This window comes from Toxorhynchites rutilus, chromosome 2, assembly GCF_029784135.1.
Source record: "Toxorhynchites rutilus septentrionalis strain SRP chromosome 2, ASM2978413v1, whole genome shotgun sequence".
NCBI classification, from domain to species: domain Eukaryota; kingdom Metazoa; phylum Arthropoda; class Insecta; order Diptera; family Culicidae; genus Toxorhynchites; species Toxorhynchites rutilus.
The window spans coordinates 292,483,719-292,504,602 of record NC_073745.1 but is presented as its reverse complement, the minus strand read 5'-3'; the positions used below and the strand labels follow the sequence as shown (position 1 = coordinate 292,504,602).

General features: G+C 36.5%; 1 protein-coding gene across 4 annotated transcripts in view; it reads left to right on the top strand.

Annotated features, from left to right (window-relative positions):
• Positions 1–20,884, top strand: part of LOC129771826 (sodium/nucleoside cotransporter 1-like) — a 115,209-nt gene that overhangs the window by 73,049 nt on the left and 21,276 nt on the right. Inside the window, exons 1-5 of one of the 4 annotated variants that reach the window (XM_055775894.1) lie at positions 11,135–11,227; positions 12,453–12,529; positions 18,546–18,690; positions 18,770–18,820; positions 19,070–19,256. In XM_055775894.1, the coding sequence (XP_055631869.1) occupies positions 18,652–18,690; positions 18,770–18,820; positions 19,070–19,256 (277 nt within the window). In that variant the 5' untranslated portion in view covers positions 11,135–11,227; positions 12,453–12,529; positions 18,546–18,651. Of the gene's footprint in view, positions 1–11,103; positions 11,599–12,452; positions 12,530–18,545; positions 18,691–18,769; positions 18,821–19,069; positions 19,257–20,884 lie in introns of those variants that run through there. The other 3 variants (XM_055775892.1, XM_055775893.1, XM_055775895.1) reach the window with 3 other exon arrangements.

The following is a 20,884-nucleotide window of genomic DNA, read 5'->3' as shown; positions in this document are numbered from 1 at the left end:
ATCTTTCTCTGTCTGGGCCGTGTATTTGCCAAACTATACGAAAAGCTTTCATATGATTTCATTCAAATGTGTCTCCTGTTGCGCTCCCTCATATTGGCTCTAGAATATATATTATACAAATGATATACATGTATTGGGGAGTAGAACATTTTATGTTATCTTTCAGCTCATTTAATGTAATAAATCGGGATGCCAGAACATGTGCTAAAAATTAACTTTGGGTGTATGCTTGACACTACACTTAATTGCTACAATAGTAACTATCAGCACATTAACATGCAAAAGATATTATGGTTTTGGTATTAAATTTAATGAAAAAGTGTCCAGATTGAAAATCTGATTCAAAAGCATTACAGTATATCATTGTTAAAATGATAAACAATGTTAAAATAAAATGTGAATGTTTAAAAAAAAAGTGGAGGCCATCTTCGTGATCCTGATTTTACGCTATATTTTCTAGCCATTTCATCCGTTATGTGTACTCCGAATTTGGTTTCTCATAGAATATGACAGCTTCAAGATTTCTTTTTTTTTTGTATTTTTCAATATTGGACGAATTTTATGCCAGCTCATATGACAGCACCATCTCAGATTGCAGTGAACGTTGTAGGTGTTGGTAACATTGGTAATTTAACCGACTTTGCATACTTGAAAAAAAAATTAGACTAACTTTTGGAAAAAGCCACAGTTTTTTCTCAAATTTCTATAAACATTTCTTACTCAAAAACTACTTAAAAACTACTTATTAGTACACAATTTTTCGCAGAGAATTAAATTTAGGAAACTGTTTAAATTTTCTTAAACAATTTTGCTTATAAATAAAAGTTATTTTCTAAATTGAAATTAATTTTTTTTTAATTCTCAAAAATTTTACGCTATAACGCTATGATTTTACGATTAACTCTGGTATTGTTTCCTACTTTAATTGCTTCTGTATCATGACCATACTTCAAAATGATTAATGAAGCAACTCTAATAAATAGAATAATCTTCTTTAAAATAAATAAGTCGTTAATTCTTCTCAAAAAACATGATATCTGCGCAACACAATTGGAACGAACAAGATGAATAATCAAAACTGCTCATCAGAAATAAACATAAACGACTCTATGATTATAATTCAGCATATCCTAATCTAGAAGCTACGGATATGCTTGCTATTATTTATTAGATGAATTATACAAAGAAACTACGCAGTTGCAAAATCCGTCTCGTTTGAACTGTTATCCAAATTATAGCTTGGTAGCTATGGAAGCTATCATTTGTATCGAATGTGTTCAATTTCCAATTTCCTGTTCCAAATAAGCAGAATATTGGGTAGTGAAGAGTTAATTGTATGGAAAAATAAATGATTTATTCTCAAAGAAATGTTCACTATATCAATCAATCTAATCAATCGAAAAACTGTAGAATAAAGATTTAAATCGAACCCCAGTTTGACGGTTTCGCAGAGTTCATGAAATTCAAAATTAATCCGCCATTCCACATAACTCGCGAACACGAGGGCCGTATGTCGGAATCGCCTGCAGCGTATACTATATGTGTAATACCTGTGTTGTTCTAAACAAAACTTTGGTATAAAATTAGACCTCGATCGTGCTGCCAGATATTCGGTTTCGGCAATGTGAATTTTCTGGAAACTAAATGAAACTTATTTCATGTGTCGTTATGAATTAATCGACCCATTTACTTCATTTTTTCGTGTAACTTTCAAACATTTCATTACGATGGCACTAACGTTCCCAGTGGAACTTTCGCCTTCTCAACGTAGGTATTAGTTGCGTCGATTTTATTAGTAGTACTTAGTTGAGATTTCTATGCTGAAAACACGCCTCGAATGTATTCTGCTCTAGTGACATTATCTAGAATACGCGAGACAACAGTGCAAGTCAAAAGAACTTTCTCTATCGAAAAATCTTCCGGCCAGAATGGGAATCGAACCCGAATCCCCGGCATGATAATGTGTGACGCTAACCACTCGGCCACGGGAGCACTTCATTACACAGAATATGTCAATTGCACATCTTGAACTAGGGTTGCCACATATACAGAATATTCTGTATTTCACAGATTTTACGCCAAATTTCAGATACAAAATCTGTATACACCCAGGTTTTTTAACGCGGGGGATACTTACCTCGTAAAAAAACCGCGTTAAAAACCTGGGTGTATACAGAATTACAGATTTCCAGCCAGGATACAGAATTTGCAGATTTTTTTTAAATTAAATTTTAAATATTGAATTTATTACAGTGCATACCTTGATTTATAAAAAGGTTGAACGCAACGCAAAGAGATGGCTTTTGTGGGAGGCAGAGGCGACTCCTGAGCGATTTGAAGAGCTTAAACTATTTTTCTCGTTCCATAATCAATTCGCCAATCGTATATTGACTCTGTTAAACGATCCTATGACTAAACAGATTATGCTATTCCTAAACTTCGTTCTACCGCTCATTAATAACGTACATTTTAATTAGAAAGTTTTCAATTTTGGGAGCTTTAGAATGAGACAACAATGTTATTGTTGATCATGTTCAGAGAGCTACGTGCAACGATTCGTAGATGCTAACATTGATGTGAAATATTTTGAAGACTTTCTGAAGAAGCCTGTTGATGTTTACGTTGGTAGCGATACAGAAGAAGCTGAAAAAGGATTGGATGTAGCTTGGAAGCTGACCTTCAAATCGATTTGTCGTGACTTCTATATTGAACTCGTTAAACAGAATTCAAAGCGATTTGATTTCAGCGACCCGCAAGATTTTGTCAAACTATCAAACCTTAATGATTTGATGCCCCAATTTCTTCGTTGAAGTATTAGCTTCTTCATGTCTATTACTATTAGTCTACTACTACTAATAGTCTACAACTATTGAACAAGGCTTGGTAACGAATTCAGGCCACTCAAGACGAATCTCATGGGGCAATAATTGAGTGATTCAGATATAAATTGATCCCAGCTGTTGGATGTTAAAAGGCGTGATGAGAAATTTTTGTATCCATTGCTAAGGTCATTTGTAAGACACCGTTTGATAACATTCATCAGCGTGTGTTGAGCGAACATTTGTCAACAGAAGCCAACAAAACAAAGTTCGGAAATCGGTTGGCACCCAGAATTATAAACTCTATTTTGAAAACGAAGATCTATGTATCGGCTCAAGAAGCTCCTCCCACGGATGAAATTGACGAAAATTTTGAAGGCAAAGTTCAACAAAACCATGTATAAACATCATACAATTAAGAGGATTACCTTTTCATGATTTATTTTGTTGTATTGATACGACTTCAATAACCCATTTACAAGAAAAACAAATTCAAAAGAAATTAAACCTTTGTTTTGTTTTTTTTCCTTAATTTTCCGATACAAATTTTTTACATAGTTTTTTTTTTTTGCTCAAAATACGAATATACAGATTTTTTCAGAAATTATTACAGAATTAAATGCTCCAAACCCTTGAACATATATCTCAAAGTCATATAAAGTACTGAGCTCAAACAGGTTTTTTTTTATCAGAGGGAAGTAGAGAAAGTATAGATTAACCCTTCGTAAGGCCGTAGCAACTATATATTATTTTCGTTACACTTGGGATATTATTTTAATGTTTTACTTAACCAAAAACTTCTTACGGTATCTAGCAATACTCCATTTTTTTGGGTAGCTAAAAACGTACGATATTAATTTGGGAGTCATTTTAATGAAACAAAACCACTATTTTAGTGCACCGGCAGAAATTTCTATTTAAATTCGTTGAAAATGCAACAAGTTGACAAGTTTTTCACTGTAAACGTACTGTTTAGGATTTACTATATAAGATCATGCAGTTTTTTCAATAAAAAAATGGTGTATTTGATGAAAAATACAGGTTTTATTTTTTTTCTTTGTAACTTTGTAACTCTGTAAAAAACACATTTATTTGCAAAAATATTGTTATGATTTTTGCATTTTGCAAACACGCTAAATATAAAGTAAATTTACAAGGTAGCGGTATACAGTGTTTTTGGGGTTAACAGTTGGGGTTTTTTCCAAAGATTTTGTGTACTAACACAATTTTTTGTCAACTAACTCAACAGAAAATCCAATTAAACTTATCATTTGGTTCCTAGAACTTTCCTGTAGAACCATTCCATATAAAGATATTTCAGTTTGAATGAAAAATTACTCCTTCGACTTTGATGATTCAATAAACAACCATCAACCAGCAAATCGAAAGGCAGTTTTAAAATTAGTGGGAATTGAACCGAGAAAATAAAAATTTGTTCGTTATGATTATCGTTGCTCGAATCATGAATACGCTTATTTTCATCTTCAGTGACCTTCCAGTTTTACTATAACTCCAATAAATTTGATAAGTTTATTAATCTAAAGTTCGCGCAGTCTAATGAGGGCAGTATATAACGAAAGTTATCTGTGAATAAGTCCAAGGAAGTATACAGACTCGGTAGCCTACGGTATTATTTATGAATGTCAATATTGCACCTAGTTTTTTTTTGTGTGTATGTCACATTTTATTATTTTATACTGTATTTACAAGTGAATGCATACAAAATGACTTTTCCCTTATTTGGTTTTACATTTGGCCACCAGGAACGTTTTCGATTTGTCCAGTACCTCATTTCAGCTGCTAAATCGTATTCTCCAAAATATGTTACTTATTTACTTAAATATTTTAATTGATAAAGACAAAATCTGAGACCGAATCTCAAATTATACAGTATTGCCAAACATCCATGTGTAACGCCGATCCAAATAATAATGCTAATGATTTCAATTCGCTGTTATCAACTGTCTCCGATATCATCTGAGCGATCTTAAATGCAGAACACTGTAATCAGTATAGGTGAAGTTGGGGTAATACGGACATGCTAAGAATAACCTCGATTATACAGGGTTTTCCAACTTTAAATTCCGAAAGTAAATTGAAATAAAACACACTTAGAATTCGAATTTCGATGAAACTTTTATTTCAAATTAAAGTTTGGTTTATGCCATTATGTGTGAAATACAACATCATTCAAATGTCCACCTAGGGCTTCCTCGCACACCTTGATCTGGAACAGGTAATTTTCGATGACTTTTCGGCACATATGGGGCGGTATCTCGGTCATAACTTCACGAATGTTGTCTTTCAAATGTTCAAGAGTTTGCGGAGAGTTGGCATAGACACGGTCTTTCGCATAACCCCACAAAACAAAGTCTAGCGGATTCAAATCGCATGATCTGGACGGTCAATTAGCATCACCAAAACACGAAATTATGCGTCCCTCAAATTTCGTTCGCAATATGGCCATGTTCGGTCGTGTTGTGTGGTACGTGGCGCCGTCCTGCTGAAACCACATGTCATCCGTATCCATATCTTCAATTTGTGGCAAAAAAAAATCGGTTAACATGCGGCCATAGCGCTCACCATTCACAGTTACCGTCTCGCCGTCCTCATTTTCAAAGAAATACGGCCCGATGACTCCACCAGACCATAATGCGCACCAAACAGTGACTTTTGGCGGATGCAATGGCCTCTCAACAATCACGTGTGGATTTTCTGAATCCCATATACGGAAATTTTGGGTGTTCACACAGCCACCGAGCTCGAAATGTGCCTCATCGCTGAAAAAATTTGATGTGAAAATTCAGCATTTTGCTGCTGTTGTTCGTTCACCCAATCGACGTATGCCCTACGCATTCCATGGTCACCACGCTCTAATTTTTGTACCAGTTGGACTTTATATGGATGTAGGTGCAAGTCCAAATGCAAAATTCGCCACAATGATGTGTTTGACAAGCCCAATTGCTGAGCACGCCGTGGAATCGAAACATTCGGGTCATCCTCCACACTGGCAGCAACAGCAGCAATATTTTCGGCCGAACGCACATTACGATGATGCACAGGTTTCACAATATCCGCTACGGATCCAGTTTGTTCGAGTTTACGCACTACATTAGCGATTGTGTACTCTGTAGGCCGTCCATGACGACCAAAATCCGTCCGTAATGCTCGAAAAACATTTGCCGGTTTTTCATCATTTTTATAGTATAATTTAACAAAATTAACACGTTGTGCGATGCTAAAACGATCCATATTGTAAAATGGCAGACATTCAACTAACGATATGACGCTTTGGTTGACAGCTATGTCAAACGGTTGTCAGCGCAGGGTTGTATACTTTCGGAAGCCCGAAATGGAAAACCCTGTATTTTTGGAAACTTATGTTTTCCAAAACTTAAATCCAGTTCAATATCCTGTTTTCGAATCGGTCGAATGTTTCACAAAAAAGTGTTGTCGAATGTATTTTACAGAAATCAAAACAGAACGAATGGTAGAAAAATGTTAGTGATGCACGTAAAACGAACATATAGTGGGGGTGAAGCGAACAGGTTTATAATACACTAAGCATAGAAGTTATTTGAAACATCTTTGTAGAATCAAATTTGTTTTTGTATCTCTTGAAATAATTGGAAAATGTTGGTATTGATAAGCTCTAAAAGTCGTACGAAGACCATTTTGGTGTAGAATTTTAAATATAAAAGTTAGAGTAAAAAACGTTTTTTTATTGGTTACTGGCAACTGTCCGCTTCGTCTCTCCAGTGCAATTATTTCATTCGTAAATGAATGGGATAATTGTACTTTTCTCCAACAAATGAATTTACCTGTTGGTACATACCTAGCATTCCTTTGATGTTTACTTACACATCACGGAAAACAATCAGTGTGGATTAAAATTTACAACTAAACCTTGCTTAATAATGAAAGAAGAAAAATAAATCCACACGCGGAAGCACTAATTATTTTTTTGGGTTTCATTATAGGATGGTTCAAATATTATAGAATAACATGTAGGAGGAGTTCTCATCAACAGAAATATGCAAAATTATAATGTAACTATACAAATAAATCGCATTTCCTTCTTACCCACGTTTTACCCGCACTTTCCCTAGATTGGCTACAGGGACTGAAAATGGCAATGGAATAATGACCTTCTCGTATGTTCAATACTGTGTTAACGCTACGAGTTCGTCACTAGTCCATTTCCATTTCAATCATTATAATGTTTCATCTCGCAGTACGTGTCAAATCATAAACTATTAGGCATTAGCGCAACCACGGAGTTTTTCACAATGAAACCCGTTAAATTGCAACAATGTGACTGACGTCACCGTTGATAAGATAAATAACGGAATATGAACATATAAATGAACTTCCAAAAAATACGTCAATCTTTATCATTCAGTGTCAATAAATCTTATCCTGCCAGGTGGCAGAAGAATTCCTCAACAATCTGTTAAACAAAAGTATGTTTCACTCGTTATCAGCTGCTTATTGTTTAAAACTCATAGATTACATCCCTCCAGCGAATACGATCTGGTTGATATCATCGCAGGAGAAATCAGAAAGAAATAAGCTTATGCAAATTGGCATATAATAACTTTTAAGAATTTTTCAACAGGGCCATTATAAACATTCATTAAAATTTTTGACAACTTTGTAGAACATAGAACATAGAGCAATTCAACGCCAAATTGGCCAACCACTGCCCCGAAGAGTTTTCAAAAACTTCGTACATATGGTGGTTATCCAGAATCAATTTTTTTTATAATCAGATGACCAAGCCAAATTTTTTCTTGTATAAAGGCGTATTCAAAATCATTCATCTTTTCTTAAAATCGTAGCCCTAAATCCAGATGTCTAATTAAAATATGATGTATGGCAAAGTTGTTGGGAAATCAAAGCCGTTTTAAGCATACTTTACTTTTAAAATGATGCGACAAAATTTAGGACCAGTTCCTCGTTTCGGCTGTGTGTGTTGTCTCGACCGATTTTTGAAGAAAATGGATTGTTTCTCGGTGGTATTTTGTGTTTTTCGGATCCTGGTAACTATTTAACATGTAAATAGAAAGTATGTAATGGTATGTATGGGTCGCGCGCATAATTGCACGGAAACACAGCGGATAGTCAACCGCAAAATGTCCAAGACAGGCAGCAGCCAACGCAAAATCGCAGAGTACAATGTTCGAACAATGCCAATGAATCATTATAAATGGATTGAAGCACTGGATTGGATTTTTTTTTAAGTTTTGTCACTTTCTTTTCTTGCTTGAGCAGTGATCTTAACGACACTTTACCTCAAACACCCCCTCTTCGATATTTTTTTAAAATATATTTTCATCAGAAAACTTTCAATTTAAAAAAGTTTGACGTTACGTGTCGGACTGACCAAAATAAAAAAAATTCTTTCAAATTTATGAAAATTTAATTCTGCGAAATAATAACTGTTTGGGAAAAGTTGTATAAAAAAGGAATCTACATGCGATTTTATATGAAAAACTAACCGTTCTTAAGATATAACTAATTTTATGGAATAAAAAATATTTATGAAATTACTATACGATGTTGAAACCTTAGTTGTAATATTCAGTAACAGTATGCTTATTTATTATTTCATGAACATGACTTTGATTATTGATATATCAAATTTGTTATATCTCGAGAATTGTTTGTCCTAGGACAAAACTTTACATATAGTTTCTCGATGTTAGTTACAAGTTACAGGATTCCAGAAATGATCTCCATATCGGGGGTTCAGTTCCAGTTGTCTACGATGAGCTGCCATCGGACCACTACTGGTGGTGTTGCTGAAGTTGGATGGTTCTACTGATGCCATTGACACCGCCCTACCTTTGGATTCCCCTATGGAGGTTGATCTGGCGCTGGAATCCCTTCAACAAGCAATTGCAGTTGCTCGTGATCATGCAGTTTCGGTTCAACAATATCAGGCGAGTAAAGCAAATTGACAACATCACAAAATATTTGATACGTATTAGGAATACTTACCGGCGCCAATACCAGCGTACTGGCGATCATGATAAAAAAATTCTTTCAATAATCTGACCATAATCCGGGAAAGGTTTAAAGATCTTAGAAATAAGAAATTTCAGAAAAAACTTCAACAAATTTCTCCCCACTCTAAACCCTTCTGGTCTTTAACAAAAATATTGAAAAAGAGACCTAAACCAATTCCTCCCTTGTTCTCGTCAGGGGGCTCACGTGAAAGAAGTCTTCTGCTGACTTCCACTGAAAAAGCGAATGCGCACAATCTTGGACAATCTTGGACGAAAAATAAGTTCTTATGAGCAGGCTGTCGCTGAAGGGGTTGCCATGGTTGATCAATCGAACAATTCAATTCCAGAGGAATCAAGAGTCACGGCTGATGAGCTGATAACACTTACCAAATCTTTCAAGAACATGAAGGCTCCTGATTTCGACAACACTTTCAATATCGAGCTCAAACACTTGAGCCATGGCTCATTTGTGTTTGTAGCGAAAATTTTGAATAGATGCTGGGAGCTTTGCTACTTTCTTTCAGTATGGAAGCTAGCTAAAGTTATACCAATTCTGAAACCGGGGAAAGATCCTTCTATTCCTAAGAGCTGTCGGACCATCAGCTTGCTCTGTGCACTCTCTCAGTTGCTCGAGAAATACATCCAAAGTCGAATTCTTGCTTTTGCAGATGAGCATGGTATTTTTCCTGAGGAACAATTTGGTTTCCGTAAGGGAAGGTCTACCATCCATCAACTCACTAGAGTTACCAATATTATACAGCGAAACAAGTCGTTGTCCAAGACGACAGCAATGGCGCTGTTAGACATTGAAAAGACCTTCGATAATTTGTGGCACGATGGTCTAGTGTACAAGCTGCAGCGATTCAATTTTCCAATGTAACTTATTAAGATCATCAGAAATTATCTCTCTGATAGGACATTTCGGGTATGCCTTCATAATGTGTCAGAGCATTTCGATATAGATGCAGGTGTGCACCAAGGAAGTATCTTTGGGTCTATCCTTATCAATGCGGCGAAGACTCAGGTTATTCTATTCCCGCATTCGAGATCTCGTAGACTTGTTCCGTCTGATAACGTCTGAATCGGTTCGGTGACTCACTTATCGAATGGTCCTGAGAAGTGGTCTACTTAGGACTCACTCTAGACAGTCATCTGATTTTTAGGTCTCACGTTTATAGAATCGTAATATTCTGCTCCGGTCGTTGTATTCGTTGATTGGCATAAATTCTGAATGTTGTCTGAAGAATCAGATGGCTGTCTATAAACAGATCATTCATCCTGCAATTGAATATGCGGTTCCAGTCTGGAGCGGCTGTGCCAGGACACACAAACTGAAACTCCAGCGCATTCAGAACAAATTCCTCAAGATAATTCTGAATCTGCCCCCCTGGACGAGAACAACGGAGTTTCACAAAAGAGCCTGCCTGGATACCCTGAAAGTGAAATTCCACAAATATATTCAAAAATTTGGAGAGAGGTGCTCCTATTCCGAGCATTTGATTGTCCGGAATCTGTACAGTAACTTCATAGGTTTAGGTTAAGGATAGGTCAAATAGGTAGTTTGTATTAATAATTCAAAAAGAAATAGAAATGTCTAACATTCAATTAAAAAAAACATATCAAATAAAACGAGCATTTAAAAATAAAATTTATTAAGCTAGAATTAAGATGCAAAGCATATGCTGTTCACTGAACTTGTAAGAACTTTATATAAAACAAGAATAAAATGACATAAATATATATTTATGTAAAAAAAGGATTCCAGAAATCCGGGTTCGGTCAACCGGACTCTTATACTTACTCGGTCGACCAGATTTTATACTAAGTGAACTTTAAAAAAGTGTTTTTTTATAATTAATTCACACGCATTCTTGTTTGACCAAATTTTGATCATAACACCCATTAGACATACGAAGGACTGTTAACTGTTCGGTTTTCAAAAGGATAATTCTGTTCAAAAGTAATTCATTATGAATGAAAAACTAGTTAATTTTGGTTCCTATGAAAAAAAACTCATTATAATACTAGAAATTTAAAGTGTTAACCTGAGCATAATCTTTTCATCAAAATCGGAACAATAGAAACTCGATTACTCGACGAATCGTGTCAAACCGTGATGTCATATGGGCATCTAATGACCAATTCAATACGCACACAGTTGCGTGCTATCGACATTTATAGCAACACGTGAATAACCGCACAGGTGAAGCACACGCCGTTTCGGCAATATAATATACTTTGGAATCAACACAACGCGACACAGTCACTTGCGCGGCAGTCGTTCAGCCGACAGCATAACAAATCCAATGCTTGTTTCTTGACCGCGCGTAACCGTTTTCGGCCAAGGTCTGCTAGTGAACCGCGGTGTAGGAGAAGGTGGTGACACGCAAAATAAGGGTAATCCCCTTGATTTAGTGAATCAACTGGTTGGTTCGAACGGATGGGTATTTCTTTGTGAATGGAAATTACTGGTTACCGGTTCGGATTCGGTATAATTACGCGTGAAAGTGAAAGACTTGTAGAACGCAGTGTAGTTGTGGTCAGTGATATATAATTGACATAATTGTCAATAAGAGGAAATAGAATGATGTGGCGAGGAAACTCGTTGAATGTAAAGTGGTTTTGACAGTGACATTGATGTAAAAAGTTGAACAGCTGGGAAGGCCAGAGAAAGCAAATTCAAATTTATATACCTATCATCATACGGAAATCCAGCGCTGTGATACTCACTCAACAAGTTTTGATTGAGTTGGGAAATGTTTTGAAAAGTGAGTTCTAAAGTGGATTTGGACTAGAATACTAAATAGTGTTTAGTCTTGGACTATATGAATGATATGAACAGAACAACTTTTTTTCCGAAACGTCATCAGGATCACAATGAATGCACATCATTTTTGAATACCAGATTTTTTCTTGTATTCTTTACTGAAATAAACAGTTTACGGTAGATTTTGACATCGATTGATATTCAATCCAGCTGCGCTGGAGTCCACGGAAGATTGACAGGTGACAAGTTGACCAATGCTCGGCGTCTTCCCTTTTTGACGACAATCTTCATACTTAGGACGATACCGAAGTGGCGATGGCGGGAGAGACCCTGTTTGAATTTTTGGCCAGTCTGATCAGAGGATTAGCTCTGATCTTTTGCTCCACTAAACCGAATGATGTGAAAGTCAACCGGGAGTTCGTCGATGGATCTATGTCCAACCTTTTGCACCGAACGTCGGTCACACACCAGTATCGTCCTGGGTCTGACGATTGTGGTCAAAGAGGAAAGACTCCCAGAGAACGCTATTTCTCCCCGTACCGACTTGCTGTGGGCTTTAGCGCCGCTGGAACCGGGCCACGCCGCACAGTGGTCCCTGAGAAAATTTGAACGGCCAAAACCCAAAAAATGAAGTTGCATAAAAACACAAAAATCCTACAGTCTCTTACTCTAGGATGTTAAAGGCATCTAGGATCACGTGTTTCACCCCATTCCGCGCTCGCATCATTGCTCTGGCAACGCGATAAGATACCAGTTTCGCATGCTCGCCGGTGCCACTATTTCGCGTGTGTTTTCCTAACATGTGTTTTGGTGAAGTTTTCAAATGATTTTTTTGACTCATTATGTTTCTTGAAGCATTTTTAACGGAGAATTTGAATTTGTTGTCAGTTTAAAAAATCGGTTGGTTGTAGTATGTGTTAACTCCACACAAAGTAAGTAGTATTTTGGAAGTTTAATTTTGCTTCGGATGGACTTATAAAACTTGACCCGCACTCCCCGCAAAACTTTTTCAATGAAAGTGTTCCTCAAAGTGTCTTTTATCACTCAGCACTTGAGTTTTTCACCCGAAATCCCCCCTTTTAGATTTTTATCAATATTAACCCGAAAGTTAACCGATAGTTCGAAAAATCAATTTTTTCCTCTTTTTTTTAGTGAAACCAAGTTGAAAAATGAGCTCTGCATATCCGACTACCAAACACGATAAAAACTGAAAATTTTGAGCTTTGCCCCCTTACCCCTCCCACCTTTTGGTTTTGGTGAAACAGAGTTGAAAAATGAACTCATACGAAAAATGAACGAATCCGAAAACCCCAGTCTTCCAAAAATTGGGTTTTTATCTAAAAAATCTGAGTTTTGGCTGCCTAAATTTTCTCAAGGACCACTGTGCGTCGCATCAACCAGTGTTGATCAGAATGTTCGTCTCTCTCTCTCTCTCTCTCTCTCTCTCTCTCTCTCTCTCTCTCGCCACCAAGGAAAGGACTCCAAAATCGTCAGAAGATGAAATAGTCCCACTCTCTTTCTTTTAGTTTTTCAAAAAAAACCAGCCCCAATATGAATCAAAATTTGAACTAAACTTACATTTAAACTTTCTATTACCTATCAAATTATTTAAACTATTAAAAAGTACAAAAAGAAGTTCATTCTGCCATACAACATCCTTATTTTTATTAAATAAAACGCCTGTTTAATAGTTTAACCGTTTGAGTGCGGAGCAAATTTCGAGAGCATATACCAAAAATGCGGATTTGGGTATATTCAACTAAAAAAAGTAGATAACTGATTAAGTCACAGAAGTTGTATTAATGGAAAAAACACATAAAAAATGGGTTTTAAAAATTTATTAACATTACTTCTTTATTTATATTTATCATTTTGTTTTTTTCAAATAATGAGAAAATTATATTCACTCAATTTCATTCGCAATTATGATTCGCTGCACAAAGCGCGTGAAGTTCTTTTTCACAAATCTTCTCGAAAGATAAAATCCCGCGTTAAAAGATGCCAAGTCAGAAATTTTTACATAAAACAAGAAGAGCGCTATTGCTTCCCCCAGTTTCAAAGGGTTGAAATAGTACGACACAAAAAATCCACTTTATGTTATCAACAACGATAAATAAAAAAAAATCAAATCTAAACAAATATTTAGTAGCGAATGTGACCGCATACGGCCTCAATTACCAATTGCAGAGCTTTGAAATAGGGTTGTTTGTTTGTCTCACTTGTTTTGTTCACCTTGTTGTCGAGGATAGCGCAAAGATTTGCAATTGGATTAAAATCGGGACTCTGGTGAGGTCATTCCAAAGATTTATTGCCGGTCGATCGGATGAATGCTTTTTTGCAACGCGTTTTGAATCGTTATTCTTCTGGAACTTGTAATTCTTCCAGTCCCATCATCGACTTTTCCAGGTTTTTGCATAGAATGTCAATATGTCCTCTGCCATCATTATTCCCATTGATTTTGGCCAAATTTCCCACGCCAAACCATGACAAACAGTCCCAAACCATGGACCGCCAAAGGCGAACCTGCCAAGGAGGCTGAAAGTCGTCTTGTTTCACGACTGGTTTGGGACGTGTATCGTACTTCTTCTTCTTAAGCAATTCCACGCTAAATCGGCCGGCCGCAGACCCAACCCTCCGATTTTTTTGGAACATGGTACTCATGTTTTTTTTTCTCTATTATAGTGACTTTCAACATAGTTTGGCAGGTTCGTCACTTTTACTTCCATTTTTGGAAGAATGTCGGGAGTGAGAATTGAACTCGTGACCTTTAGCTTGAGGGATCTGCATGTTACCATTACGCCAGATCGTCCCCTCGGTACTTATGATGGAAACTACCAAAATCACCTAAAATTTTCATTACAATATGACCAATCTAAATTCCGAACGATTTTTTAAAATAGCGTATTCAAAATCATTGATCTTTCTTTCAAAAAATCGTAACTCAAAATCCAGTTGTCTGATTAAAATATGATGTTTGACAGAGCGTTATTTTTTCGTATATTTTTTATTGGAAAGCACTTCTAATTTAACAAAGTTTGACTTATAGTAGTGCCGTGTCGAACTATCCAAAATGGAGATATAAATTTTAGAAAATTTATGAAATTTCTATACTTTGTGAAAATGACACCATTGAAGAAAAGGAATATGAATAATATAATCTACATGCGATTACATGAAAAACTGTACATAAAATATGATTCTAGAACTAACCGTTCTCGAGATATAACTAATATCTTATAATGAAAATAATGTTAGTAAAATGTCAAAATCTCATTCATAGTGTCCAACAGCTGTTTGTATTTTCTGATATTTCACGAACATGATTTTCTATGCCAAATAACACGCCTTGAAAACATTCTGAGTGGCAGGCTCTAGAATATGCGTGACCACAGTGCAAGCCGGCGGAAATTTCTTTGACGGGGCGGACTTAATTATATACAATCTCTTTCTTTTCACTGTATATAATCGAATCCAGTATATAATCGACTTAAAAAAAAATTATTTGTTTTTTTAAACTTATATATTTTGTTTTTGGATATAAATATATAAAAACAACTTCTTCTTTACTTTCTTGGTGACTAAATAAGCGAAATAAACTCTTTTTGTTAATATCAACAACCTCGAAAACAGTAGCAATGCTTCATTATGATCAATATTAGCGCAAATGCAATCCTAGTTGAAGGCAGTTTTGTGACTGGCACGCGACCCAAATAACTTATAACATTCTAGTAAGACATTCAAGATGCTTGGTATTCCCCAAGTAAATTTTTGGCGCAGAACCTTAACGCCTGCTTCGCCATAACATCAGTTTAATGCATTGATGCATTCTCAAAGGCACGAACGAAGCCCTTATGATAACGGGAAACAAACAATGTTAACTGCTTGTAAAAAGACTGAATTATGCCACACATCTTGTACTCTGCTGTAACACCCATCGATGCGAATTTGCTGATGAGTTTGTCAAGAGCGGCCGCCTTCACCACCAGCGGGGGGAGCATGATTTTGGTTGCTGCCTGGGTAACGGCGTTTACATTTTCGACCGACGCGCCGAAATCGCCTACTTCGCTGTTGTTCGATGCGGTGTCACACTCGCGAAGGCTCGGTTTAGTGCGAGTGCTTTTCACTGCACCAACATCGCGTGCATCATTAGATCACGTTTGCCTCGAAATTTTATTGCCCCTGGCAATGCGTTCGTTTTTTGCAGGGCTCGAGCCTGTCTTCCTCTTCTTCTTGCTCATCATTCTTCTACTTTTCCTTTGTTCACGGAGACTATAAATCCTACGATTTCCCCTCCGTTGGTCGTCGATAAGTTGCTCGTTATTGACAGCTCTGTGGACAGAACAAATGTATGGGAAAATGGAAACGCTTAAAGTTTTCATGAATTTTAACCATTTACAAACCAGGGGATTCTAATGTATAGCATATTGAACAAATCTTAGGGAATTTCCGATTCGTTTAGTATGTAAATCGCCAAAATCCGTTCGCGGCAAAAATAGTTATCAACGTTAACTTTATTTCATAAAAACGTGACCTGTTTTCTGATTTGGCACCCTTAATGAAAGACGTAGTTCTACGTCAAAAAGTGAGAATATTACACCGCATCATAAAATGAAGTTGGATCTTAAAAGTAACAGTTCGGCTGATGTTCGGTCTAGATGGCGCCTCTTGCAAAAATCTACTTGACTATCACAAAGCACCATCTTTCAATGGATACGTGTCAAAATTTGACAGCAATCGGTCGACTGGTTCGTAGGTTATAGCATTGAGAGTGAAGCAACTTTTGTTATTGTGAAAAAAATGGAAAAATCACAAATCAATGAAAACGATGGCAAAACCATCATCTCCAGTTATCTCAAAAATATCGACCGAGGGCCAAAAAATGAATTTTTACTACAATTTGTTTTAGATAATAGTAAATATCGACGTTTTGGGAAATTATAAGACATTTGACATCAAAAAAATCTTTGAAACCCCCGATTTCCGGTGATTTTTCGGGTTTCAAAAAACTCAAACTTTGACCGCTTTGAGCCACTCTCCCTTAAGTTTGATTGAGCTAACACTTTGCATTGGGTATATTATCGTGCGAATCAACATTACGCAGCAATTTCCGAATGAAACATCGAGATAACTATTTTGTTTGGCACCCAAAACCATAATCGGCATGGCAAATACATGAAAGTATGGGGACTTTTGTTCTCACCGAAATGTGTTCCCTAACACAAACTTCAAAACCAAGTAGCGTTGGAAAAATCGGCATTGTGAATACATGCATGTCTGGGGGAGTTTTGTTCCGACTGAAATGTGTTTCCATAACACAGATTTCAAATCCATGAAGCGTGGGGAAATTGACATTGCAAATTCATGCAAGTCGGGAGTATTTTTGTTCCGACTGAAATGTGTTTCCCTAACAAAGACTTCAAATCCATGGAGCATAGGGAAATTGATATTGCTGTTTGATAGAGGCAAATGAACTGCAAAGTTCGAAGCCTCTCAAAAACAAAAAAAAATCGAGGGGTTGCATCCGAGATACGACCGCTTAGTACGTAGGACTACGCAATCTTTTTTTTTAAATTTGTTTATCATTTCGGATGTCATTAGCGAATACGTCGAAAGTTCATGAATAACTCTTTGGTAAAAAGTTCCGGGGGCCCTGAAATGGTTGAATGGCTTGCGTGGTTTTGTAGAATCATTTCGAGAAGCAACACTTATTGGTCATATGTCGCAATTTGTTTCTTTATATCAATGTACGAATTGTACTGAGTATTTAACGAGAGGCATCTTCCGTGCATCGCCATTCAACAAGCATCAAACACGCGTCTAATGGCGGGTTTACATTAGGGAGATCTATAGCTATAGATGGATTAATTCACGTGAAAATAGGTGTGAACGGGTGAGAATAAATATGATACACTTATTCGAGGTATATATAACTTGAATAAGTTCAGCATATGTAAACGCTTGTGAATTGCTCACTGGTGAGAAATCACTAAAGTTAGATGCAGTTCTACTTCAGGTGAATAAATTCACCGAAGATATGAATATATTCATTATAGAAGTTCACGCTAGTGTAACCGGTTGATGCGATTTCTATATATCTCATCATATTTCTTCACATGAATATATCCCTAGTCTAAACCCACCCTAACAGATGCACACAGTTGCAGCGATAAACCTCAAGTAAAAAATTCGATAGCGTTCACAGCTCGAGGGGAAACATAAAACACAAAACGATCAGAGGAGATGTAATACTTATACGCTAGCGACAGCTTACTTACTTCGCAAATATTCTCTTTTCGCTTTCCCTCTTCGTTGTTTCTTTTCTTCTTCTTATCCTTTGTTTACGGAGACTTCAAATCCAGCGATGCATACGTCTCCGACTGTTTCTATTCTAGTGGCTGCATAAGTTGCTCGTTAACAAAATAAATGTGTGGGGAAATGGTAATGCTTCCAATTTTCATCAATTTTAACCATATACATACTATGGGATTGTAATGTAAAACATATCAAACAAATCTTAGAACATTTTCTATTCGATTGGTATGCAAATCATTAAAATCCGTTCGCAGCAAAAATAGTTATTGACATTTACTTTATTTCATAAAAACGTGACCTGTTTTCTGATTTGTAGTGTAAGACGTAGTCCTAAGTCAAAAATCGAATCATTGCAATTTCATGCAAGTCGGAGTCATTTTTGTTCCAAATGAAATGTGTTTCCCCAACACAGACTTCAAATCCATATATATATATATAAAAATATTTTAGCAACCAGTAGGCGGTGAGGGCGTCAAAAATGGTCTTTCTCAAGGCTGAGAGTTTAGGTCAAGTTTTATAAACAGATCTTTTTCAAGACTAGAGGCGAATGAAAAACAATAACAATAACAATTTTCCAACAAACACTTATACAATTGATTTTTTAGAATTGAAAAATTGTTTGTATTTCTCCCATAGCATTACCATCATTAAAATGAGTACCAGCTAGCGAAGCGCTTAGGGCCCACTGAGATTCACGCCGGATTCTGCAATCTGAAGTTTAATAACGAAACAAGACAGCACAATGAGTGGCATTCAAAACGAAGCGTTTGACCATGACGGGGTAATTCAACGAGTGCTCCACCCAACAGCGCAAATCTTATCTAACCAACCGTTTTCATTCATCTCTTTATCGTTCGCAGAATGGCATCCAGTTATCACACCGCAAAAGTGGCACAATTATCAACACAGAGGTAAGTTGAACAAAAATGGTCAATAGCGAAAAACAAACGTATTCTACAAGGGCGTCGTAAATTACTGTTTATCTACAGTCGAAATCCCGATTGCTGCAGGTTTGCGTGTGCAAGTCTTCCATAAATATCACAGCTCTTTAGTGGTACTAAATTAATTCGACAGTTAAACAACCCTCGATAAGAGATTCGAGATTCGCTGTACGCATCGGCGCAATTAATATTTGCAATGTGTATTTTCTATTTTTCCAGACTCCGGACAGCTTTCATTCGGCAATTTCACAACCCGCCGCCAACAAACCCGGTGAAACTATGCTCAGTAAAATACAGGACCAGCTGGAGCGCCACAGACCCCACATACGGATAGCGTGGCTGGTGGCACTTAATGTGGCGGTTATCATTTTCTTCGGCTTCGCCACTAATCACTATCTCGAAAAAGGTGGGTGTGTGTTGACGTTAGTGTTTGCACAGGTGACCAGTTACCGAAATATTTCCGGAGAAACAAGCGCGAACCTTATCGGTTGTTTTGTTTGTCTTTTTTTTGGAGCTTGATCCGACTTCGGCTTAACACAATCGTTTTGTTTCGAGATAAGTATTGTGGTATTGTTATTGTTATTTATCGGACAGTGATTGGGAACAGATCGATGCCAAGCTACTGTGAAATTGAAATTTCAATATTTGGAAACCGGAACACACACACTGGTCAATAAATAAATAAATTTTCATAATTTCACACAGGCTACACCGTTTTTTTTAATCTCAGTTGAAAATTAAGAGCTTTCGAGCAAAAAAAGATAACCTCTTTTATATTTTATATTTATTTTGACGAATCGGTTCATATCACCAAAACACCTAGTCCAGCCCAGAGTCCTCACTTTTTGAAAAAAAAAGAATTCTTCACTTCCTTTTCGGGTATTTCACCGGGGATCGTTAAGGAAAACGCACTCGGAAATTATTAAAGAAAACACTGCAGAGCACTAATAACACCATAGTTCGTTGGGAGAATTTGCCGCCAACTGAATATTTCTGACTTGCTAATGAATCACTAAGGGGTGGGGCTTGCGATACAGTTTCCGCTTCTCTTCAGGAACTGAACACCTTGCAATCTGCACCAATGTATGCTAAATTCTCTCGATTATACTCAACAGCCGCCGCAGCTTGCGTATATCGTCAGTGAGGATAATGTTTTGAACTTTAGAAGCTTGAAAAGGCCAATTTGGAAAACTTAAGCAAGAGCCGAGTGAACTCTCCGCTAGACCAAACATTAAAAATTAATACAATGATTGGAGCCTTCAAAAACATGTGATATATGTGACGCACATCAACAGAAAATCAAGCTCAAACGCATATTTCATTCCACAGTTCCGTGTTAGTATTGAATGACCAATCAGAACAAGGGGGTTCCTATACATTTTTTTTTTTCCAAAAATGACTTTTTTCAAAAACTCATAACTTTTGAACAATTTTTGAAAATTCTGACTTTCGAAACACTGGACCAATTCAGATGTTCGACATATTAAATTAAAGCCAATTAGCTGGTCATTTTTGGAAAAACATTACAGTTGCAGAAAATTTTAATCATGTTTTCGTTATTACTGATTGCATTTGTTTTTTATAGTTTTCATGGTCTCAGGACCAAAGGCGCTATATTTTTTATATTTTCCTGGAAAGCTGAGGGTTTTCCAAATATCATATCTCGAAACCAGGGAACCGTTTTTTTTCGTTATTGAGTTATGATTTTTCAAAGTTAATCGATGGTCCAAAAAATATTTTTTCCCTATTTTCCCAAAAGTGACTTTTTTCAATGTATCAAATTAAAGCCTACTAGCTAGCCTTTTTTCAGTTAGCATACATCCAGTCTAGTCGCATAGAAATATTGAACGAAAACCGAAAACATGTTAACTTTGAAAAATGAAAACATGAAAAGGAAAAATAATACCTCTCTGGTATTTGGATATATTATGCGAAAAAACCTCAGCTTTCAGGAAAAAATATAAAAAATATGGCGTCCGTGGTCCCGAAACGATGTAAGATATAAAACATATATAATCAATAATTACGAAAAAA